The 25,647-nt window shown below is 46.6% G+C and overlaps 1 protein-coding gene across 11 annotated transcripts in view; it reads right to left on the bottom strand.

Moving 5' to 3' along the window:
* The window catches only part of BCAS1 (brain enriched myelin associated protein 1), a 129,247-nt gene that overhangs the window by 8,418 nt on the left and 95,182 nt on the right, over positions 1–25,647 (bottom strand). For 7 of the 11 annotated variants that reach the window (XM_077460557.1, XM_077460555.1, XM_077460563.1 and 4 more), the window contains 7 exons: positions 21,494–21,655; positions 16,039–16,080; positions 14,215–14,391; positions 11,561–11,602; positions 7,794–7,835; positions 3,725–3,871; positions 3,157–3,216 (listed from right to left, as the gene is read on the bottom strand). In XM_077460557.1, coding sequence (XP_077316683.1) covers positions 3,157–3,216; positions 3,725–3,871; positions 7,794–7,835; positions 11,561–11,602; positions 14,215–14,391; positions 16,039–16,080; positions 21,494–21,655 — 672 coding nt within the window. The remainder of the gene's footprint in view (positions 1–3,156; positions 3,217–3,724; positions 3,872–7,793; positions 7,836–11,560; positions 11,603–14,214; positions 14,392–16,038; positions 16,081–21,493; positions 21,656–25,647) is intronic. The other 4 variants (XM_077460564.1, XM_077460558.1, XM_077460553.1 and 1 more) reach the window with 3 other exon arrangements.

The raw sequence follows: 25,647 nt of genomic DNA, 5'->3' as shown, positions 1-25,647 counted from the left end.
GGTAGCTGCGTATCATGCAATGTAATGACTAAGCACTAAAATTTGCGCGATATGCGTCTGACAGATGGAGCAGGGGACAAAAAAGGTAGATGCATATCGCGCAAATGTTAGTGCTTAGTCATTACATTGCACGATACGCAGCTACCTTTTTGTCCCCTGCTCCATCTGTCAACAACTTGTCAGCTTATTGAAGCTTCAAATGACAAGTTGTTGACAGATGGAGCAGGGGACAAAAAGGTAGCTGCATATCGTGCAATGTAATGACTAAGCACTAACATTTGCGCAATATGCGTCTACCTTTTTGTCCCCTGCTCCATCTGTCAAACAACTTGTCATATGAAGCTTCAATAAAAGGATTTTTTCAGCCGTCCAGAATGGGGGATAGTTCCCTTCACTTCTTGTCCTGGAGATGCAACAGGAAATGATAAAAAAAAAAAAAAAAAGTCTGCCCCAAATTTAAGAGAATTGCAATCTTAGACAGTTGTCACTAGGACCAGTATCCCTATTGGATGATTTACTCTTTTGGCAACATTAGTAAGCTTTGGGTTTTCCCTCACGTTGTGTCCCGGTGACATTGATCACCAGGACAAATAGGGTGGATCCAGGGGACATAGAAATCAATCAAACTCTAATAAAAAAAATTTAAAAAATCTTTGCTATTTTACACTTTAAATATTAAAGAAAAACAACAAGTTCAGGGTCAATCACAGGGTTGGAACGAGGTATGGGGAGGAGGGGCTGCTGCCCTGGGCACAGTGAAGCAAGGGGGCAAAGAATGCATGCAGGGTGGCACAACCATTGTACAGCATGTATTAAAAGTGGGGGAATGGGGGGCGCAATTCTGGATTCTTGTCTTGGGCACTGGATGACCCTGTCCCGTTACGGCCCACAGTTCTTATACATGCTCATGTGTTTGACTTTCAGAATAAGGTTTCTGCAGCCTATTTTCCACCTTTTTGAGTTTTTTTGGGCTTTGCAAGTTGGATCTCTTTATCACTGCTTATATTTCAAATATACCTTTTCATTCTAAATAATTATGGAGGTCTCTTTTTCAAAGGTGATCTCTTCATTGTGTGTCCAGACCTAATAAAGATTCTTAAAGTATACCTAAAGCTAAAACTTTTTTTGATAAGGTAGATAAAGTTGAAATGTATCTCATTGGGGACATTTCCCTTCATGTTCCTGAGATACAAAAATAAGTGCCCTCTTTATTTCTGTGACATTTGAAAAAAGCGTTGATCTCCCATCAATTTTGGTGGGTTACCATGACCCAGGGAGGCAAAATCTCCCCAGCAGAGACACAGACAGCAGTAAAGGACTTTTCCATCTTTGGGTTTGTAGTTTATATCCAAACTTGAATTAAAAATAAAGAACAGTGAGGGACCTAGACATTGGCTTACCTAGCCTGAAGTGGTGAAGGAGATGGGCATTGGCTTACCCAGTCTGAGGCGGTGAAGGGGTCTGGCACTAGCTTACCTAGCTTGAAATGGTGAGGGAGCTAGTGTTGGCTTATCTGGCTTAAAGGGGTAAGGGAGTCTGATGCTGTCTTACCTAGCTTAAAGCAGTGAAAGAGTCTGGAACTGGCTTACCTAGCTTGAAATGATGAAGGAGCAAGATGTTGACTTACCGAGCCTGAAGTGGTGAAGAAGATGGACGTTGGCTTAGCTAGCTTAAGGCAGTAAATGATTTGAGGATGGCTTTACCTAGCTTGAAGTGGTAAAGGAACCGGGTGTTGGCTTACCTAGCTTAAAGTGCTGAAGGAGTCTGGTTATGGCTTACCTACCTTCAAGCGGTGAAGAAGTTGAGTGCTGGCTTACCTAGCCTGAAGTAATAAAGGAGTTGGGTATTGGCTTACCTATCTTCAAAGAGAGAAGGAGTTGGGTATTGGCTTACCTATCTTCAAAGAGAGAAGGAGTTGGGTGTTGGCTTTCCTAGCTTGAAGCAATAAAGGAATATGGCATTGGCTTACCTAGCTTCAAGCGGTGAAGGAACTCGGGAATTGGCTTACCTAGCCTAAAGCAGTGAGGGAGTCTGGTACTGGCTTACCTAGTTTGAAATGGTGAAGGAGCAAGATGTTGACTTACCAAGCCTGAAGTGGTAAAGGAGATAGATGTTGGCTTACCTAGCCTAAGGTAATAAACAATCCTGAGGGTGACTTACCTAACTTGAAGTGGTGAAGGAGCCGTGTGTTGGCTTACCTTGCTTAAAGCACTGAAGGAGTCTGATTATGGATTACCTAGCTTTAAGCATTATAGGAGTTGGGTGTTGGCTCACCTAGCTTCAAGCGGAGAAGGAGTTGGGTGTTGGCTTACCTAGATTGAAGCAATAATGGAGTTGGGTGTTGGCTTACCTAGATTAAAACGTGAAAGAGTTGGATGTTGGCTTACCTAGCTTGAAGCAGTAAAGGAGTCAGGTGTTTGCTTACCATCTTAAAGCACTGAAGGAGTCTGGTTATGGCTTACCTAGCCTAATGTAGGGAAGGAGCTGGGTCTTGGCTTACCTTGCCTGGCTATGGGTAAGAGTCTGTCTTGAAACGCATTAGTTGACCTGCTCCTTCCTGTGCTGGCTATGAATTTTTATTGGAGTTACATTCAAACATTGTAGTAAAGTTTTATTCTTAGGCCACGTACACACGGGCGGATTGTCTGCCCAACTAAGTTCGTCAGACAATCCGACAGACAGTCCGTTCAACTTTTGAATGAACGGACTTGACCACACACGATGAGCAGACAGTCCGCTGAAAACGTGCGCGATGACGTGTACAGCACGTACGACGGGACTAGAAAAACGACGTCCAATACAGTGCAATGCAACCTTCGGCCGTGTAAACCCTTTCTGAGCATGCGCCATACTTAGTTCGTCCAACTTTCCTACACACGAGCGGACTGTCCGCTGAAACCAAGTTTGGACGGACAAAACCAAGTTTCAGCGGACAAAATTACGGAAATTCCGAAAGACAAAGTCCGTCGGACTGTCCGCTGAAAAAGTCCGCTGAAGCCCACACACGAGCGGATTGTCCGCTGAAACACGGTTCAGCGGACTAAGTTGGACAGACAATCCGCCCGTGTGTACGCGGCCTTATTGTACACGTGTTTATAGAAAAGAGTGAGGTTCCCACCACCAAACTGAATCACACCAGAGTCTCTGTCAACTTACAGGTGAGAGTTTGCCGTCAACCTCCTCTGACGTGCCATTATTTGGGTCACCCATCACTGACTACAATAACAGACAAGTGTTTCAGCTGTTAATTTTACAGGAGTAAAGGAAGGTTAGAGAAAAAGGTAAAATGCAAGTTAGCAAACATTATGGTCTTAATGGTTTTGCAGAAAGAAACATCAGTTCCTGTTGAATTGACCAATCGGTGAGCTCTGCTCATTGAAATACAACCAGCGTAAGTACCTGATTTTGACTTGGCATCAGCCTTGTACAGTTCATGTATGGCCAATCAGTTGTGCTGCAGTTCTTATCTGCTAACAATGGACATGCTGATGTGATCTCAAGACTTGCGAGGATTCTGGAAGGGTTAGAACCTCTGTCAGGTGTTTACTGATGTCTGATTATAGGTGGTCACCCAGACAGGAAGTGAAGGGCACTCTGCTCAATGGACATACAATGAGATCTGCCAGAGGTTCCAACCTCTCCCCTCCTCTATCCAAAATGACTAAGAATAAATGTGCATAGAGATATTGGACCAGAACGATAAGGAGGTGACATTGTATCTTACCAGCTGTTTGAAGAACATCATGATTTTGGGTTTGGAGTTTTTGCCCTCGTCTGCCTTTTTCCCCTGCTGAGATTTGCCCTCTGTGACTGGGCTGGTCTTGGCCCCGCTGTCTGCTTTGGCTGACTGGGAATCTGGCTCTGCAGAAGACTAAAAGGACAAGCAAGGTTATTTTCGGTCATTGTTTACGTTTCAAAACTTAGGGCAATCCTTAGTGAGGTCTTCCTGAAGAAGTAGTCCTGGAATGGAAAAATTTGTTATTCCAGCCAACAGAGGTCCATTAAGGAAAGTGGAAAAATAGTACCGGACCGGTGAGGTCATCCTATTGGTAATCCTATACTATCTTAATGATGTTCATGTAGGTGAGCTGGTTCCCAGGCAGATGCCTTCTACACCCCAAAGGATCTCCACAGTCTCCTTGCCTTTGCAGTGTCATTTAAGAAAAATGTGACTTGAAGCATCACATCCCTGCTGAAAGTTCCAGATACAACTTTATTTAAGTTGGAGACAATCGAAAATATTTCCAATGCATTTCAGGGGTCAGAAAATACTGCCTTCATTAGGACCTAAGATAGCCTTCAAAGAGGTCGGAGGTTTTTTTTATTTATTTTTATTTGCTTCGTTTTTTTTTTCCCCCGGGTCCAGTGGTGCGGCGGGTGGTGTGGTTTGACGATGGATCTACATGTGGGGGATATACCCTATAATCATTCACTTGGGGGAGGGGGCGGGATCTGGGGGTCCCCTTGTCAGATTCCAATAAGCCCGCTACCCTCCACAGCCCAGGGTTGTGGGGACGAGGCCCTTGTCCCCTTCATCATGGGGACAAGGTGCTTTAGGGTGGAGAGGGGGACAGAAATATGGTGCCTTTTTTTTTTTTTTTTGTGTGGGGTTCCCCCTAGATTCCATACCTGACCCGAAAGAACCTGGTATGGATTAGGGGGGACTCCACACTGTTTTTCTTCTGACTTTTCTATTGCCGGTGTTCTGGCATATTTAGTCCGGCCATCATATAGCGCAGTACGGGGCAGAAGAAGCTTCGTAAATTTTCGGAAGGTGAACTGCGCCGTGAGTGGAGATGGTAGCCCCACCATCCAAGCGGACATAGGGTTGTGAAAATTAGACGGCCCCTCGTGGGCGAGCTTCGCTCGCTATGCTTCGGGCTCGGCCTCGCTGCGCTCGGCTCTTTTTTATTCCTACTCTATGTCCACTTGGATGGTGGGGCTAGAACCTGGACTCAGTTCATCCTCGGCTATTTTCGGAATCTGTGCTGCTGTATACTGCGCATGCGCAGTACACAGCGGACGCTATGTGATGGGGGACACTATATGATAAGACACCGGCACTGTTTTGTTTACTTTTCAGAATGGGAAGCCTGCTGACAGCTGATAAGTCATTGGTTGTTAAGGACGTGGCGGTCGGCTTCCCAGCCTGCTCCTTGACAACCAGCAATTCTTCACACACAGTTCGAATTGGTTGATAATTTTTTGGACCGATCCGAATTCAAATTTTTCAGAAAATTTGGAATTTGTTATAAAACGAAAAAACAAAACAAAACAAATTTCAACAAAATTCCTTACTATTTTGATACATCCGAATCTCAGAATAACCAAAAATTGCACATGTCTAGGTGGAGATCTGAGCTCTGCTGGAGAGGGTTAGTAACCTTTGCTGTGTGCTGGAGAACTTTTCAGCAAGCTCTCAGGAAAGCATATCTCCCAACCTTTTAAGATGGCAACAAAAGTATGTAGACATAGGACAAGCCCCCTTAAAGGGGAATTCAAAAAAAAAAAAAAATATTAGTTAAATCCATAAGTGCTTTCTTTTACCACTACTCTTCCTTTATATTGGCCTTTGAAATTGGCAAATGTCGCAATTTAGAAATTGGTTGAAATTTTTAGCGCTGGGAAACACTTTTTGAAAGATAAATAGTGCATTTTATAAACAACTATATAGATCAGACCAAAATGAGGGACAAATGAGGGGGAAAGAGGGACAGAGGGACTTTGTTCCAAACCAGGGACAGTGTAGCAATACGGGAAAAGCAAGGAAAAACTCCACATGGATCTGAATTTGTTGGTTGGTTGGTCCCAGCTAGCATTGGGTCAAGGTCCTTTAGCAAAACCTCCTTTTGGATTGAAATAATAACAATGTAGCCAAACTTTTGTTAAGTCCTGATGAGTGCTTATGGCTTTATCTTTGGATGTGTCAGGGGTGGGCTCAATCCTTCCTTCTCTGAGCTGGCCACTCAGCTGTCGGCTAATTGCCAGCTCCTATCTCTCCACAGTGACTCACCTGTTGATGATATCCTGCTCGTCAGTCCTGCCTAGTTAAGCCTTCCAGCCCAGATGATCTCTGCCTTCGCCTTGGTCACATCTCTAGAGATGCTCTCCTGTGTTCCTGTTAAAGCGGGAGTCCGCATTTTTTTTTAAAAAAGACAGCAGCTACAAATACTGCAGCTGCTGACTTTTAAATAGTGACACTTACCTGTCCAGCGCGCCCGCGATGTCGGCACCCGAAGCCGATCTCTAGATCGTCTCTCGGGTGCTGCCGCCACCATCTTGGGTATGGGAATCAGGAAGTGGAGCCTTTCGGCTTCATTTCCCGGTTCCCTACTGCGCATGCGCGAGTCGCGCTGCGCAATAAGGATGGACCCGCTGCCTCTGGGATCTGTGTGTTTCCCAGCAGGCAGCGGGGGACTTTCGGAAAGGGGCGTAATCTACGCCCCTTTCCGCAGAGAGCTATCCCGGAAGTGGGTGCAGATACCTGTACTGTACAGGTATCTGCACCCCCCTCCCCCCTGAAAGGTGCCAATTGTGGCGCCGGAGGGGGGAGGAATCCAATGAGCGGAAGGTCCACTTTAGGGTGGACCTCCGCTTTAAAGACTTGCGTGGCTGACATCCCTTCTGGCTCCAGATGCTTGCTGTTCTACTACACTCATCTCTGGTTCCCTGACATTTTGGCTTGTCTGACTATCCGTTCCGGAACTCATGTTTTGACTACATTTACTCTGTTTGAGATTTAACTGTACTTCTGTCTCAGTCTGATTCATGGTTTCTGACAGGATGTGACTTTTCTTCTATGATGCGCCCAGGAATTGCTCTGCCAAAGAGTGTGGTACCTATTCTCTCCACTCTATCATATAATATATATATATATATATATATATATATATATATATAAAAATCCATATCTTAATTGCAACAGGTGGATTATCGACCTACATATATGCTAAATCAGTGGGGATGGTCTCGATGTTCGAGTCACACGTAAGTGTTCGTATAGTACCCCATACCCATTCACATGGGGGAGGGGTGGGATCTGGGGGCCTCCTTTATTAAAGCGCGCTTCCAGATTCTGATAAGTCCCCCCCATCCGTAGACCCCCACAACCACCGGGCCAAGGTTGTGGGGATGAGGTGCTTGGGGGGGGACCCCAAAGCACCCTCCCCATGTTGAGGCATGTGGCTTAGTATGGTTCGTAGGGGGTGCTCCTGTCCTCCAGGCTGCATGCTTGGATATTTTTATTTTGGCGTGGAGTTCACCTTAAAATCCATACCAGACCTGAAGACATGCTGATTTTTTTCCCCCTGATTTTTATGTATATTGTCGGGAGACGGCAACACATTACAGCCGCAAGCGATTTTAAATTACATTTTTTTCCTTTAGAAATGTGATTTGCTGTGGAACTGTAAAACACATCACACAGATGCACCACTTTACAGGCAGACCCCCCGACATGATATTTAAATGAATATTTAATTTATATTGTTTCTCTTTAAGCGTTACTAAAATCACTGATAAAAACTTTTTTTTGTATTGATACATGTCCCCTGGGGCAGTACCCGGATCCCCATACACTTTTTATGGCAGTAGCTTGCATATAAGCCTTTAAAATTAGCACTTTTGATTTTCCATGTTCGTGTTCCATAGACTTTAATGGGGTTCGCACAAATTTTTTGCCTGTTCGCATGTTTTGGTCCGAACCGAACCAGGGGGCGTTCAGCCCATCCCTATAAAACAGAAACACAATAGCTGCTATGTAGGGTTCAGCCAAGGTTAATAGGGTCACTTACAGTCTCGGTTAGTTGGATGGTCACTGGTTCCTCTGGTGGGGACTGATGGGAATAAAGCAATAGTGTTAGTTATATCAATTATGAGTCGGTGTTACTCAAAATCTGAAAGGCCAAAGTTTGCAAATATATAACTGTTACCACTTGAAAATATTTTCCAGGGGGCACATTTCTGCTTGGAATATCTGATCCTATTTTCTGAATACCATCTTGGATGGAGCTGCTGAACATCTACACCCTGCCTACCCCACATGCCGAGTCATGGGCCTGGATCAAGCATGCAGCCAGAGAACCCCCCAAAAGCAAATCCGCACTAAAATCTGGTATAGTTTTATTATGACAGGTGCTCCTTTAAAGAGAAGCAGTTTTTGCATTCTTAGTGCTCCAAAATATGTCATTTTATATATATTTTACATTTTATAATATATATATATATTGCTCCCCCCAAGAAAATAATGAGTGGGTGAGCCGGCGGGTGACTGAGCAGGCCAGCGGGTGAGTGAGCGGACAGGCAATCTGGTGAGAAGGCCAGTGAGTGAGCAATCATGCCGGCGGGCGGGCGTGTGACTGAGCGAGCAGGCAGGTGTTGTCAGGAAGCCGCTACCCATCTGATAATGCAACCGAAGTGACATTGCATCGTGGCCATCTTGGTACTCCCGCACTTGTCCACAGTAAGCCTAGAGTTATAAGTCTGCAGGCAGACATCTTTATACACCCACCAAAGTCTTGCTTTTCACAGTTATTTTTAACAGTAAACTGTTGAACTGTATTCTCTCCCTCTGCCCTACCCTTTTCTCCCGCATATTGTCCATCTGAATGTACTGCCTACTGTTTATAATTTGTAACTGTGAAGTCTTCTCAAATAAATAAACACTTTCTTTGTACTAACTAAAATAACTGTTGAAAAGCAAGGCTCCGGAGGGTGTATAAAAATGTCTGCTTGCCGACTTCTAACTCTAGGCTTACTGCGGACAAGTGCGGGTGTACCAAAATGGCCGCAATGCAACATCACTTTTGGTTGCCTATTCTGATGGGTAGCGGCTTTCTGACATCTCCCACCACCTGCCCTGCATCACCGCAGCTCAGCTTCTGCCAAAACACCTCCATCACTGTGCAGGCGCGAGCAGCAGAGAGATTCCATCATCTTTCACTGCCCGCCATCACCGGGGGCACATCCACTGGCAAGTGACAATCCACATCTGGTGGCAAGTGACACGCTCGGGACTCCCACTGATTCTGCATTATGGTGAGTTGAACTATTTCATTTTATATTACAATGTAATAATAGACATAATGCGCTTCAATCATCCTGACTAGGGATGGCCGAACTGTTCGCCCGGCGGACTTCCGTGTTTACTGTGTAAAAGAACTTTGACCTATGATGACACATCCATCATGGGGTACAGGACAGCCAATTGAGACATTACAGCACATGGACACTTGGACATTCCCCCTAACTTATAAATACACCCGATCCGGCAGGCATTTTACATTCTTTCTTCTGTCACTATAGGGAGAGGTTGCTGTGTGGAGCAGGGAGAGACTGCAGTGACCCAAATCGCTAGCTATTTGGTCCACAAAAGTTCTTTTCAGGACTGGTATAGGTGTTAGGTGTAGTTCAGGATATAGGTTTGAGGCACTGCTGTGCTACTGATTGTTGCAGCAGCCTGTCTCTTGTCAGTGTAGAGAGAGGGACAGGACGCTGTGTGCTGCAGGGACAGTCAGTTTAATCATTAGCTGTTACTATCAGGTCCACAAAAGTGCTATTCAAGTTATTGCTCCAGCAGCCTGTGTTTTGTCAGTTTAAATAGGGACAGGCAGGAAGCTGTGTGTGAGCCAGTGAGGGACAGTCAGTTTAATCAGTAGCTGTTACTATTAGGTCCACAAAGGTTATTTTCAGGACTGGTATGGTAATAGGCTTGTACACGTATAATATTCTTTCTTCCAAATATAGAAAGAAAATTATACTTGACTGCTGCCCTTCTGCTGCAGTAGTCTTTTATCAGTATAGGGACTGAGGTACAGTCTGCTAATCATTCACAACCTACTAGTTCCACAAAGGTCCTTATAAGGACTGGTAAGGTATAGGGTACTACAGTACATAGGGTTGAGTGAGGTATAGTCTGCTATTCCTTAAGGACTGGTATAGGTCCACAATATATATATGGTTCAGGTGCACTACTGCTGACTGCTGCCCTATTCTGCAGCAGTCCTTTATGAGTATAGGGACTGAGGTACAGTCTGCTAATCACAACCTACTAGTTGCACAAAGGTCCTTCTAAGGACCGGTAAGGTATAGCGTACTAGAGTATATAGGGTTGAGTGAGGTACAGTCTGCTAATCCTTAAGGACTGGTATAGGTCCACAATATATAGGGTTGAGGTGCACTACTGCTGCCCAATTCTGCAGCAGTCCTTTATCAGTATAGGGACTGAGGTACAGTCTGCTAATCACAACCTACTAGTTCCACAAAGGTCCTTATAAGGACTGGTAAGGTATAGTGTACTACAGTATATAGGGTTGAGTGAGGTACAGTCTGCTAATCACAATCTAAAAAGCACACCGTACTATATGCCCGTACCCTCCTGTTTGAAGAGGTTGAGCGGTGTCATATTTTTGGGGCCCAGCAGCAAGTTGCTGGTATCAGTGCTGCTGTCAGTGCTCTCTATCATGGTGCTGGTGTCAGTGCACTCTGTCACGGTGCAGGTGTCAGTGCTGTATATCACGGTGCTGGTGATCATCTCCTGCACCCTCTTCTTTGCCTACCCTGACCTTCCCTCGCCTTCATTGTCTCAAGAGTCCTGAATTGTCAGAATTTCCCATATAAAAAAAGAATGCTTGTAGTTGTCGATCCCAGATTCACCTCATACATGTGTTATGTCATTGGCCATGTGGTGGGACTATGTTTGCACAGCTAATAATTATTTTGTGGCTGCAAATTTGACCTGTAGGTTTGCAAAGTTCGCCTCCCATTGAAGTCAATGGGGCCCACCGCGAATGTTACGGTTCGCGAACTATCGGCCGCGTTCGCGAAACGTCCCGTCGGAAGTTCGTCCATCACTAATCCTGACACCATAACAACCATGGTGCCCGGATGATTGAAGCGCCAAAACACAAGCCCTTGCCCTTACAAATTGCCCGCAAAAATTTCTTGCAGTGCCCCTCCCGAGACTAGACTCTGGATCCGCCCCGGTACACACACACTATAAAACAGAAAACTTTTGACTTACCTAACCAAACACAACATATTTATTTCTCTTCCTGTCCTAATTGAAGTGTGGTGAAATCCCAGTGGGGGACACCAATAAAGAACTGACAGAAGCCCTAACACTGCCTGATATGCCCAAAATAATGTTGGGTTTTAAGCAGTCTTTAACGGCATTACACAAGGTGGATAGGACAATTGTATTGACATTACGGCTAGGTTCACAAATATTGCAAATTGGATGCGTTTTAAACTGCATCCAATTTGCATGACATGTTAATGTGACAGGCTCTCAATGGAGCCGGGCTCACACATGTCCGGGGCGGCTGCGATGCAGTTTCAAAAAGGATCCTGTGCATTTTCGGGGTCAGGTTTAGGTGCCAATTCAGGCACAAATGCGCACCTGAATCGCACTTGAACTGAACTGGTGAACAGAAACACACCGTATCCCGGATGGCAAACCGCATACGCGAACCCGGCCTAGTAATTTGTGATAAGTAGATATAGTATATAATTAATTATTTTATCACCCATATTGGAGTGATATTTTAGCATGCCTACTTACATTTTCCGGGGCCTTAGGAGGTGGGGGGTCCACTTTAAAAGACTAGAGAGAGAATGAGTGTTAGTTGGTTAGCATCATCACCGACAATGGAGGAGAAAGGTTTTGAAAGCGCAGGAAGTGGATAGAGGAAGAGACGGAATACAATGTATCCAAAATGTCATATATTGCAGATCAGGCTTTAGATGTGGTGACTCCATTTGTTTTCTTTTTCAATGTGATCTTCCTTTCAATCTAACTTCTGAAACTATACATCACCCCGCCCCATGTAATAGGAGGGGAGAGAAGAGGACGTATATTATCTCACAAAAGTGAGTACACCCCTCACATTTTTGTAACTTTTCATTTTACATCTTTTCCTCTATCTTTTCATGTGACAACACTGAAGAAATGACACTTGTCTACAATGTAAAGTAGTGAGTGTACAGCTTGTATAACAGTGTAAATTTGCCGTCCCCTCAAAATAACTCAACACACAGCCATTAATGTCTAAACCGCTGGCAACAAAAGTCAGTACACCCCTAAGTGAAAATGTCCAAATTGGGCCCAAAGTGTCAATATTCTGTGTGGCCACTATTATTTTCCAGCACTGCCTTCACCCTCTTGGGCATGGAGGTCACCAGAGCTTCACAGGTCACCACTGGAGTTCTCTTCCCCTCCTCCATGATGACATCACAGAGCTGGTGGATGTTGGAGATCTTCCCCTCCTCCACCTTCCGTTTGAGGATGTCCCACAGATGCTCAATAGGGTTTAGGTCTGGAGACATGCTTGGCCAGTCCATCACCTTTACCCTCAGCTTCTTTAGCAGGGCAGTGGTGGTGTTGGAGGTGTGTTTGGGGTGGTTATCATGTTGGAATACTGCCCTGCGGTCCAGTCTCTGAAGGGAGGGGATCATGCTCTGCTTCAGTATGTCACAGTACATGTTGGCATTCATGGTCCCCTCAATGATCTGTAGCCCCCCAGTGCTGGCAGCACTCATGCAGCCCCAGACCATGACACTCCCACCACCATGCCTGACTGTAGACAAGACACACTTGTCTTTGTCCTCCTCACCTGGTTGCCCCCACACACGCTTGTCACCATCTGACACCAAATACGTTTATCTTGGTCTCATCAGACCACAGGACATGGTTCCAGTAATCCATCTCCTTAGTCTGCTTGTCTTCAGCAAACTGTTTGTGGTCTTTCTTGTGTTTCATCTTTAGAAGAGGCTTCCTTCTGGGATGACAGCCATGCAGACCAATTTGATGCAGTGTGCGGCATATAGTCTGAGCACTGACAGGCTGACCCCCCACCCCTACAACCTCTGCAGCAATGCTGGCAGCACTCATACATCTATTTCCCAAAGACAACCTCTGGATATGATGCTGAGCACATGACCTCAACTTCTTTGGTGGACCATGGCGAGGCCTGTTCTGAGTGGAACCTGTCCTGTTATACCGCTGTATGGTCCTGGCCACCGTGCTGCAGCTCAGTTTCAGGGTCTTGGCAATCTTCTTATAGCCTAGGCCATCTTTATGTAGAGCAACATTTTTTTTTCAGATCCTCAGAGAGTTCTTTGCCATGAGGTGCCATGATGAACTTCCAGTGACCAGTATGAGAGAGTGAGAGCGATAACACCAAATTTAACACACCTGCTCCCCATTCACACCTGAGACCTTGTAACACTAAAGAGTCACATGACACCCCGAGGAGGAGAAAATGGCTAATTGGGCCCAATTTGGACATTTTCACTTAGGGGTGTACTGACTTTTGTTGCCAGCGGTTTAGACATTAATGGCTGTGTGTTGAGTTATTTTGAGGGGACAGCAAATTTACACCGTTATACAAGCTGTACACTCACTACTTTACATTGTAGACAAGTGTCATTTCTTCAGTGTTGTCACATGAAAAGAGAGAAGAAAATATTTATAAAAATGCGAGGGGTGTTATAGTGAATGTTGTCGCCCTAGGATAGAAAGTATATTGCTGACAAGTCAAAATATAATAAAAACGAGCTTGGAAAATGAAAATGACTGCAGCTTGTAGGTAGGTGCAGTTTACTTTCTGCACTGCAGGTGGCGATCACCCACAGCGACTTTGCAGCTGGAGAGGAAGCCAAGAGGAATGGAGTAACTCTATGGTTTCCTGGGTCACTAAGATAGCTATCCGGTTGGATGCTGCTGTTCCATGTGACTCTGTCAGCCATTTTGGGTCAGACAGAGCCAATTTAAGGCCCTGGCTCCCAGGTTTGGTGCGGTTTATGCAAATCGGTAGTGGTGCACATTATTCAAAAATGTTTTTAACCCCTTCACACCATCTTCCAGTGGCTCTTTAAGTGGGCTTTAATACCTGAGAGGCAACGCGTGACATGCAGTCACCTCATTGGGAGTCCGTCCTGTTGGCTTCCGATGACAGTCGGTGACAGCTCATTCGATGTGCTGTGGCCACGCTTCCAGCACACAACCTCAAGGACCCATGGAAACGTGTGCATCGGCTGAGCATTAAAGCTCACCTTTCCTGCACTGCATATATATGCATTACGTGGTTGAAAAGGGAAGGAATTACAAAATAGACCAGGAAGTGGCGTGACAGTAAAGGAAGGACAGTCGGAGCTGAAAGATTGAAGTCCAGTAATTGTGTGACCAACAATAGATAAGGAAAATACAGGAGAGACCGAAGGGCCAACCTTCCTCCAGAAGGGAACATTCCGTGAAGTGACTTCTTTCACCGGCTTCTCGTTCTCCGGCGGCTCTATAACCGCATCAGCTTGTACATCCGGAGCCACTATCTGCGCCGGGACCGATTTTTCGGTGTTAAGAGACACAGACACAACAGGCTGCTCTACCGCAACCTATGACAGAGACCGAATGTTAGTGGCTGTTAAAGGGACACAGACATGTGACATTCAAAAACATTTAGGAGTCTCTCTTTTAGAATGTATTAGTTTTTGTATTCTTGTGCCAATCAAAATGAAAAGATCACACACCTACCTACACACATACGATGAATGGTAGTCACCTGATCCTGCCAACTTTGCCCAAAATTGGCAGTTATGACTAAGTTCTGTGGGTCGGTGAGGTCCTTTGGTGGGCCACTATTGTGTCTCAAATGTTGTCTTCTTCTGATCTTGTAGTGAGAACATACTCACTTATATATATACTTAATTATATCATCTAATTCTGGGTTCTCCAAACAAGGGGCCAATTTACTGTCCTTCAGACTTTAGAGGGGCCGGAACCTGGCCAGTGTGAGCAGAAGATGCCCTGGAATCCAGATGGAGTAAAAACAATGCCCTATCTTTAGTGTTAGTGAGAGTACTAGTGCCCCATCATTGGTGTTGGTGGGAGGAATAATGCCCAGTCATTGGTATCAGTGGGAGAAATAGTGCCCCCATCATTGGTGTCGGTAGGAGGAATAGTGTCCCATCATTGGTATCAATGGGCGGAATAGTGCCCCATCATTGGTATCAGTGGGAGGAATAGTGCACACATCATTGGTGTCAGTGGGAGGAATAGTGCCCCATCATTGGTGTCAGTAGGAGGAATAGTGCCCCATCACTGGTGTCGGTGGGAGGAATAATGCCCAGTCATTGGTATCAGTGGGAGAAATAGTGCCCCCATCATTGGTGTCGGTAGGAGGAATAGTGTCCCATCATTGGTATCAATGGGAGGAATAGTGCCCCATCATTGGTATCAGTGGGAGGAATAGTGCCCACATCATTGGTGTCAGTGGGAGGAATAGTGCCCCATCATTGGTGTCAGTAGGAGGAATAGTGCCCCATCATTGGTGTCAGTGGGAGGAATAGTGCCCCATCATTGGTGTCAGTGGGAGGAATAGTGCCCACATCACTGGTGTCAGTGGGAGGAATAGTGCCCACATCATTGGTGTCAGTGGGAGGAATAGTGCCCCATCATTGGTGTCAGTGGGAGGAATAGTGCCCACATCATTGGTATCAGTGGGAGGAATAGTGCCCACATCACTGGTGTCAGTGGGAGGAATAGTGCCCCATCACTGGTGTCAGTGGGAGGAATAGTGCCCTCATCACTGGTGTCAGTGGGAGGAATAGTGCCCCATCACTGGTGTCAGTGGGAGGAATAGTGCCCTCATCACTGGTGTCAGTGGGAGGAATAGTGCCTCATCATTGGTGTCAGTGGGAGGAATAGTGCCCCATCTGTGGTTTAAGCAGGCAGGATATTGCCTGATCCCTGAGGTGACTGGGAGTGTCCCGCCCTCCGGGGCTGCAGTTTGGAGACCGCTGATTTAATTTATATTTAACTTCATTCTATAATTATATTCGTATATAGACAGGGAATGCATGTATATAAAATCATCCTCTTTGGAGGTGGTGGATTGTGCTCCTACGTACAAAATTCTAGGTATGGATATATTTTTACATATTTAACAATATCATTTTTATATACTGGAACATCCATTTTGAAGAACTAAGGTCTCCCTTAATCAAAGTAATTGAAAGCTATTACGGTGGAAAGTAACTTACACTCTCCTGGGCCTTTACAGGTTGGGGCTCTCCTTTAAAAGACTGAAGAGAGAAATAGTATTTAGTTGTCTGCTTTGAGTACGAGGCGTTCGATCATTTAAAATGAAGAGTTATGTAACAGGATCACGTTATGATTTAGAATTTTTGGGAGATAAAAAGCCTTTCAGTCCCGTCACCTAATAACCATTTTTTTTTTTAGGGGGAGAGAGGAACCAGGTCAGAGCAAGAGGACCTTAAAGGAGAACTCCAGGCAAGGTACTCACTATACAGTGCCTTGAAAAAGTATTCATAACTCTTGAGATTTTCCGCATTTTGTCATATTTCAGCCAAAAATGTAAATGCATTTTATTGGGATTTTATGTGATAGACCAGTGTTTCTCAACCAATCTCGAGGCATAAAAACGATGGACAATCTCGATGCACTCTTTAAAAATGATGGATAATCACGATGCACCCTTTAAAAAAGGTGGACAATCTCGAGACATCCCTTAAAAATGATGGACAATCTCAATGCACCCTTTAAAAAAGGTGGACAATCTCGATGCACCCTCTAAAAAAGGTGGACAATCTCGATGCACCCTTTAAAAATGATGGACAATCTCAATGCACCCTTTAAAAAAGGTGGACAATCTCGAGACATCCCTTAAAAATGATGGACAATCTCGATGCACCCTTTAAAAATTATGGATCGTATCGAGTCACCCCATTCTAAAATATAAAAATAAACTAACAATATGATATCCACAAGTCCAAGTAGGACACCCAACGTTAGGGGTGATTTATTCCTCCAAAGCAAATACGCTTTTGTAAACTGACTAGTATTCCAATGTTTCTCCATCACTCAGCTAATGTGACCCCACCACTGATGGAGAGGGTTTAAATAAGGATGCTATGCAGGCAACTGACATCCTCCTTTTCAACTGATGACGCCATTGGTCGTTGGGACGGCAGCAGCTAGAAGGTTCTAATGATGCACAATGAAAACCTGTAACCTAGTGTTCATAAAAGGCAGCCTTCATCCACACGCCGGCTTGTATACAATTATTAGGCATTTTGCCAAGGCACCCCTCATAAAACCTCAAGGCACCCATGGTTGAAAAAAGGCTGTGATAGACCAACACAAAGTGGCACATAATTGCGAAGTGGAAGGAAAATGTTAAATGGTTTTAGCTCAAGCTCTGTCAGATTGGATGGAGAGCGTCTGTGAACAGTAATTTTCAAGTCTTGCCACAGATTCTCAGTTGGATTTAGGTCTGGACTGTGACTGGGCCATTCTAACACATGAATATGCTTTGATGTAAACCATTCCATTGTAGCTCTGGCTGGATGTTTCGGGTCATTGTCCTGCTGGAAGGTGAACCTCCACCCCGGTCTCAAGTCTTTTTCAGACACAGGTTTTGTTCTAAGATTGTCCTGTATTTGTCTCCATCCATCTTTCCATCATGTCTGACCAGCTTCGCTGTCCCTGCTGAAGAAAACCATCCCCACCACATGATGCTGCCACCACCATGTCTCACGGTGGGGATGGTGTGTTCAGGGGGATGGGCAGTGTTAGTTTTCCGCCACACATAGCGTTTTGCTTTTAGTCCAAAAAACTAATTTTTGGTCTCATCTGACCATATCACCTTCTTCCACATGTTTGCTTCCCCTCCCCCACATGGCTTCTCACAAACTACAAACAGGACTTCTTATGACTTTCTTTCTCCAATGTCTTTCTTCTTGTCACTCTTCCATAAAGGGCAGATTTGTGGAGAGACGACTAATAGTTGTCCTGTGGACAGATTCTCCCCCTGAGCTGTGGATCTCTGCAGCTCCTCCAGAGTTACCATGGACCTCTTGGCTCTTCTCTGATGAATGCTCTCCTTGCCCGGCACGGTCAGTTTAGGTGGACGCCCATGTCTTGGTAAGTTTGCAGTTGTGCCCATACTCTTTCCATTTTCAGATGATGGATTGAACAGAGCTCCGTGAGATGTTCAAAGCTTGGGAGATTATTTTTTTTATAACCTAACCCTGCTTTATACTTCTCCACAACTTTATCCCTGACCTGTCTGGTGTGTTCCTTGGCCTTCATGATGCTGTTTGTTCACTAAGGTTCTCTAACAAACCTCTGAGGGCTTCACAGAAGAGCTGTAATTATACTGAGATTAAATTACACACAGGTGGACTCTATTTACTAGTTAGGTGATTTCTGAAGGCAATTGGTTCCACTAGATTTTAGTTAGGGGGTATCAGAGTAAAGGGGGCTGAATACAAATGTACCCCACACTTTGCACATATTTTTTTTTTTAAAACCCTTTATCATTTTCCTTCCACTTCACAATTATGTGACACTTTGTGTTGGTCTATCACATAAAATCCCAATAAAATACATTTATGATTTTTGGTTGTAACATGACAACATGTGGAAAATTTCAAGGGGTATGAATACTTTTCAATGCACTGTAAGTACAATGGCAATCTGATTGCTGTCTTATTTTTGTTTTAGAGTGACATTTGAATGGATTGTTGTCTCCAACATCATCTGACTCCTGAGCAATCTGGACAACTCTCCACTGCAAACGATGCGATTTCAATCATCATACCTTGACTAGGAGCTGCCTCGCAGCGGCTGGCGGGCGATCGTCACTGCAGGTACTGTACTTCTGCAGCTTACAAACAGAAACTTGGAATGCAACGTGTCCATAACCTGACACTGTACAGGCAAATTGGTCATTTTACTCTTGACTGGAGTTCTCTGAAGATCAATATTTAAAGAATAAGCACACGTAAAAAAAAAAAACAAAAAAAAAAAAACGGTTTGTGCACATATATACACTATATTACCAAAAGTATTGGGACGCCTGCCTTTACACGCACATGAACTTTAATGGCATCCCAGTCTTAGTCCGTAGGGTTCAGTATTGAGTTGGCCCTTTGCAGCTATAACAGCTTCAACTCTTCTGGGAAGGCCGTCCACAAGGTTTAGGAGGGTGTCTATGGGAATGTTTGACCATTCTTCCAGAAGAGCATTTGTGAGGTCAGGCACTGATGTTGGATGAGAAGGCCTGGCTTGCAGTCTCTGCTCTAATTAATCGCAATGGTGTTCTATTGGGTTGAGGTCAGGACTCTGTGGAGGCCAGTCAATTTCCTCAACCGCAAACTTGCTTATCCATGTCTTTATGGACCTTGCTTTGTGCACTGGTCCAAATCATTTGGTGGAGGGGGGATTATGGTGTGGGGGGTTGTTTGTCAGGGGTTGGCCCCTTTAGTTCCAGTGAAGGGAACTCTTAAGGCGTCGGCATACCAAGACGATTTGGATAATTTCATGCTCCCAACATTGTGGGAACAGTTTGGGGACGGCCGCTTCCGGTTCCAACATGACTGCCCACCAGTGCACAAAGCAAGGTCCATAAAGACATGGATGAGCGAGTTTGGGGTGGAGGAACTTGACTGGCCTGCACAGAATCCTGACCTCAACCCGATAGAACACCATTGCGGTTAATTAGAGCAGAGATTGCGACCCAGACCTTCTTGTCCAACATCAGGAAGGGGCCGTTGGAAAATGTCCGATCGGACCATGTTGTCGGATAATAGGGCTGGGCTATAAAACTTTCCGACAACATGATCCGATCGGACTTTGTCCGATCATGTGTAGGGAATCCCGATCGGACAAAGTGCCACGCATGCTCAGATCAAATTCCTAGACCAAAGCTATTGGCTACTAGCCTGAACGTAGTCCCGTCGTAACGAAATAACGTCATCACATTACCTACGATCAGATTTTCCAACAACTTTGTCCGACCGTGTGTATGCAACAGTTTAGGACAAGATCCGGCGGATTTTGTTGTCTGAATGTCTGACCGTGTGTACAGGGGCCAAGCGTTCCCTTCACTGAAACTAAAGGAGCCAAGCCCAACCCCTGAAAAACAACCCACAAAGCACCATAATCCCCCCTCCACCAAATGATTTGGACCAGTGCATAAAGCAAGTTCCATAAAGACATGGATGAGCTAGTTTAGGGTGAAGGAACATGACTGGCCTGCACTGAGTCCTGACCTCAAGCCGATAGAACACCTTTGGGATGAATTAGAACGGAGAATGCGAGCCAGGCCTTCTCATCCAACATCAGTGCCTGACCTCACAAAATGCGCTTCAGGAAGAATGGTCAAACATTCCCATAGACACCCTCCTAAACCTTGTGGACGGCCTTCCCAGAAGAGTAGAACCTGGTATAGCTGCAAAGGGCGGAGCCAACTCAATATTGAACCCTCCAGACAATACTTTTGGTAATATAGTGTAAGCATGCTTCTAAAAACTTGTCGGCCTGTAGAAGTCAAAATGGGATTCGCTTAGTGACTCTGGGCATGCCTTTTTCTGTAGCTTCTCTTTTCTGTTGTTTTTTTTTTTTTGTTACTGTGCACATTCTTTGTGACACTTAGCTAAAGGCAGGTCTCACCAGGGGGTCTCAAACTAGTGTCCCTTCAGCTGTGGCAAAACTACAAGTCCCATGAGGCATTGCAAGGCTGACAGTTACAAGCACGACTCCCACAGGCAGAGGCATGATGGGACTTGTAGTTCCGCAACAGCTGGAGGGGCGCCGGTTTGAGACTTTGTTTAGCAGAGCAATCGTTTATCATCACAAAGGTGGTACGTATCCCTTAAATAACGGGTGCTCAGCCTGCGGCCCTCCACCTGTTGCGTATCTACAAGTCCCATCATGCCTCTAACCTTTGGGATTATGCTTGTAACTGTCAGTCTTGGGACTTGTAGTTCCGCAACAGCTGGAGGGGCGCCAGTTTGAGACTTTGTTTTGCAGAGCAATCGTTTATCATCACAAAGGTGGCACTTATCTCTTAAGGATGGGTGCTCAGCCTGCGGCCCTCCACCTGTTGGGTATTTACAAGTCCCACCAGGCCTCTAACCTTTGGGATTATGCTTGTAACTGTCAGCCTTGGGACTTGTAGTTCCGCAACAGCTGGAGGGGCGCCAGTTTGAGACTTTGTTTAGCAGAGCAATCGTTTATCATCACAAAGGTAGCACTTATCTCTTAAAGCATGGGTGCTCAGCCTGCGGCCCTCCACCTGTTGCGTATTTACAAGTCCCACCAGGCCTCTAACCTTTGGGATCATGCTTGTAACTGTCAGCCTTGGGACTTGTAGTTCCGCAACAGCTGGAGGGGCGCCAGTTTGAGACTTTGTTTAGCAGAGCAATCGTTTATCATCACAAAGGTAGCACGTATCCCTTAAATAATGGGTGCTCAACCTTCGGCCCTCCACCTGTTGCGTATCTACAAGTCCCACCAGGCCTCTAACCTTTGGGATCATGTTCGTTACTGTCAGCCTTGGGACTTGTAGTTCCGCAACATTTTAAATCATGACAGATAGTGATTGTGAAGACAATTTTGGGGGGAAAACGGAAAACTTAAAAAAAAAGATCGATTGACTGAAGAATTATATTCTCTGGTATGTTTTCCAACCTTCCTCCAGAAAGGCACAGGCCGCGGCGTGGCTTCTTTCAGCGGCTTCTCACTGTCCACGGACGGTTTGTCGCCCTCTGCTGGTATAGTCTCTGGTGCTGCCGGCTGCTCGGGGGCCGGCTGTTCTATGGCTACAGACACTGCCGGCAGCTCTACTGCAACCTACGAGGAAGATTAGTGGTGCGTTCACATCTCACAGGACAGACGGGGTGATAATATCACAAGATTTGTTATTTCGTGGTTAGTACATATGAAGAGCGAGTTTTCTGCCGAGGTTCCTGAGTTTTATAAAACTAGAAGACAAAATAATCTGCTTTGCAAATAATATTTATAATACGTCGGCTGTGTATGGCTCTCTGTGTATCTGCTCCTATCACAGATCTTCCCCCCCCCCCTACCATATCACCCTTTCTAGCAAATCTCACCCTCCCCTCCTATCATAGATCCCCCCCACCATATCACCTTTTCTAGCACCCCCCGAATACCCTCCTATTTCCCTCCCCTCCTATCACAGATCCCCCCCCCCCACCATATCACCTTTTCTAGCACCCCCCCCCCCCCCCCGAATACCCTCCAATTAAACCATTTTTCTTCCCCCGTGTATTAGAGCATTGCGAAGATTTAACTTTTTAACTACGAAAAAAAAAAGGAAGTAAATCATTTGAGTTTAAATGCTTCAAGAAGAATTCTTACTCCAGTTGGTTTTTCCAGTGCCCTGTCCCACAGGGGGCAGTGTTTGTACCCGCAGTCTGTGCAGGGACAAGGGCCACGATGTCAAATTGCGCCCCCATCCAAGATGTACGAGCATTACGCGTCAGCATAATCCCCCTCCCCCTCCCCACCACCTCCAAAACAAATTGAGAAATAATCTGCAGGTTTACCTCCTAAGCGTAAATTCCCCTTCTGCCTCCTGCTGAAATCCCCCCTCCCTGCCCAAATCTTTGCCCCCCAATTCAAAAATCCCATCTTTCTCCAATTCCCCCATGTACAAATCCCCCTTCCGAAAAAATTTCCCTCCTCCTAGCACAAATCCTCTACGTCTTAGAATATGCTCAGAGGGGAAATTTAGGAGGTAGAGGGTTTGTGCTAAGAGGGGGGGGGGGGGGATTTGTGCTAGAAAAAGTGATAGGGGAGGGGGGGAAAGATCTGTGATAGGAGGGGCAGAAAATAGGAGGGGATGTAGGGGGATTTGTGTTAGAAATGGTAGGGGAGGGGGGAATTGTGATAGGAGGGGAATTTGTTTGGTGGGGGGGTGGAGACGTTTATGCTAGTAGGGATGATATCAACTTTTGCAGCATAACCCCCCCCCCCCCCCGAATACCCTCCTTTTTCCCTCCCCTCCTATCACAGATCCCCCCCACCATATCACCTTTTCTAGCACCCCCCCGAATACCCTCCTATTTCCTTCCCCTCCTATCACAGATCCCCCCCCCACCATATCACCTTTTCTAGCACCCCCCGAATACCCTCCTATTTCCCTCCCCTCCTATCACAAATCCCCCCCCCCACCATATCACCTTTTCTAGCACCCCCCGAATACCCTCCTATTTCCCTCCACTCCTATCACAGATCCCCCCCCCTCTACCATATCACCTTTTCTAGCACCCCCCCCCCCCCTGAATACCCTCCTATTTCCCTCCACTCCTATCACAGACCCCCCCCCCCCCACCATATCACCTTTTCTAGCACAAACCCCCCCTCCCGAATAATCTCCTATTTCCCCCCCTCCTTTCACAGATCCCCCCCCCCCCACCATATCACCTTTTCTAGCACAAACACCCCCCCCCCCCAAATACCCTCCTATTTCCCTCCCGTCCTATCACAGATCCCCCCCACCATATCACCTTTTCTAGCACCCCCCCCGAATACCCTCCTATTTCCCTCCCCTCCTATCACAGATCCCCCCCCACCATATCACCTTTTCTAGCACCCCCCCCGAATACCCTCCTATTTCCCTCCCCTCCTATCACAGATCCCCCCACCATATCACCTTTTCTAGCACCCCCCCTCCGAATACCCTCCTATTTCCCTCCCCTCCTATCACAGATCCCCCCACCATATCACCTTTTCTAGCACCCCCCCGAATACCCTCCTATTTCCCTCCCCTCCTATCACAGACCCCCCCCCCCCCTGAATACCCTCCTATTTCCCTCCACTCCTATCACAGACCCCCCCCCCCCTACCATATCACCTTTTCTAGCACAACCCCCCCCCCCCCTCCCGAATAATCTCCTATTTCCCCCCCTCCTTTCACAGATCCCCCCCCCCACCATATCACCTTTTCTAGCACAAACACCCCCCCCCCCCCAAATACCCTCCTATTTCCCTCCCCTCCTATCATAGATCCCCCCCACCATATCACCTTTTCTAGCACCCCCCGAATACCCTCCTATTTCCCTCCCCTCCTATCACAGATCCCCCCCCCCCCCACCATATCACCTTTTCTAGCACCCCCCCCCCCCGAATACCCTCCTATTTCCCTCCCCTCCTATCACAGATCCCCCCCCACCATATCACCTTTTCTAGCACCCCCCTCGAATACCCTCCTATTTCCCTCCACTCCTATCACAGATCCCCCCCCCCTCTACCATATCACCTTTTCTAGCACCCCCCCCCCCCCCTGAATACCCTCCTATTTCCCTCCACTCCTATCACAGACCCCCCCCCCCCCCACCATATCACCTTTTCTAGCACAAACCCCCCCTCCCGAATAATCTCCTATTTCCCCCCCTCCTTTCACAGATCCCCCCCCCCCCACCATATCCCCTTTTCTAGCACAAACACCCCCCCCCCAAATACCCTCCTATTTCCCTCCCGTCCTATCACAGATCCCCCCCACCATATCACCTTTTCTAGCACCCCCCCCCCCCCCGAATACCCTCCTATTTCCCTCCCCTCCTATCACAGATCCCCCCCCACCATATCACCTTTTCTAGCACCCCCCCCGAATACCCTCCTATTTCCCTCCCCTCCTATCACAGATCCCCCCACCATATCACCTTTTCTAGCACCCCCCCTCCGAATACCCTCCTATTTCCCTCCCCTCCTATCACAGATCCCCCCACCATATCACCTTTTCTAGCACCCCCCCGAATACCCTCCTATTTCCCTCCCCTCCTATCACAGATCCCCCCACCATATCACCTTTTCTAGCACCCCCCCGAATACCCTCCTATTTCCCTCCCCTCCTATCACAGATCCCCCCCCCCACCATATCACCTTTTCTAGCACCCCCCCGAATACCCTCCTATTTCCCTCCACTCCTATCACAGATCCCCCGCCCCTCTACCATATCACCTTTTCTAGCACCCCCCCCCCCCCTGAATACCCTCCTATTTCCCTCCACTCCTATCACAGACCCCCCCCCCCCCTACCATATCACCTTTTCTAGCACAACCCCCCCCCCCTCCCGAATAATCTCCTATTTCCCCCCCTCCTTTCACAGATCCCCCCCCCCCACCATATCACCTTTTCTAGCACAAACACCCCCCCCCCCCCAAATACCCTCCTATTTCCCTCCCCTCCTATCATAGATCCCCCCCACCATATCACCTTTTCTAGCACCCCCCGAATACCCTCCTATTTCCCTCCCCTCCTATCACAGATCCCCCCCCCCCCACCATATCACCTTTTCTAGCACCCCCCCCCCCGAATACCCTCCTATTTCCCTCCCCTCCTATCACAGATCCCCCCCCACCATATCACCTTTTCTAGCACCCCCCTCGAATACCCTCCTATTTCCCTCCACTCCTATCACAGATCCCCCCCCCCTCTACCATATCACCTTTTCTAGCACAAACACCCCCCCCCCCAAATACCCTCCTATTTCCCTCCCCTCTTATCACAGATCTTCCCCCCCCCCTCTACCAAATCACCTTTTATAGAAACCCCCCCCCCTCGAATACCCTCCTATTTCCCTCTGCTCCTATCACAGATCTTCCCCCCACCCCCTACCATATCACCCTTTCTAGCACAAACTCCCTAAATCCCACCTCCCAACATAAATCCCTTTAATTCACTACTCCTAGCACACCTCTGGAAATTTACCCTCCTAGAACAATCCTAGAACAATTTCTCCCCTTTGCCACCCCCCCCCCCAAATTCCCCCTTTCAACACAAATCTCACCCCCTACCTTGCATGATTCTACAGTGCC

The sequence above is a fragment of the Lithobates pipiens genome, unplaced genomic scaffold (assembly GCF_037356315.1).
Source record: "Lithobates pipiens isolate NorthernLeopardFrog02 unplaced genomic scaffold, aLitPip1_a1.2 Scaffold_28, whole genome shotgun sequence".
Taxonomy (NCBI): Eukaryota; Metazoa; Chordata; class Amphibia; order Anura; family Ranidae; genus Lithobates; species Lithobates pipiens.
The sequence above is the reverse complement of the archived record's forward strand: the minus strand, read 5'-3'. Positions and strand labels throughout refer to the sequence as shown.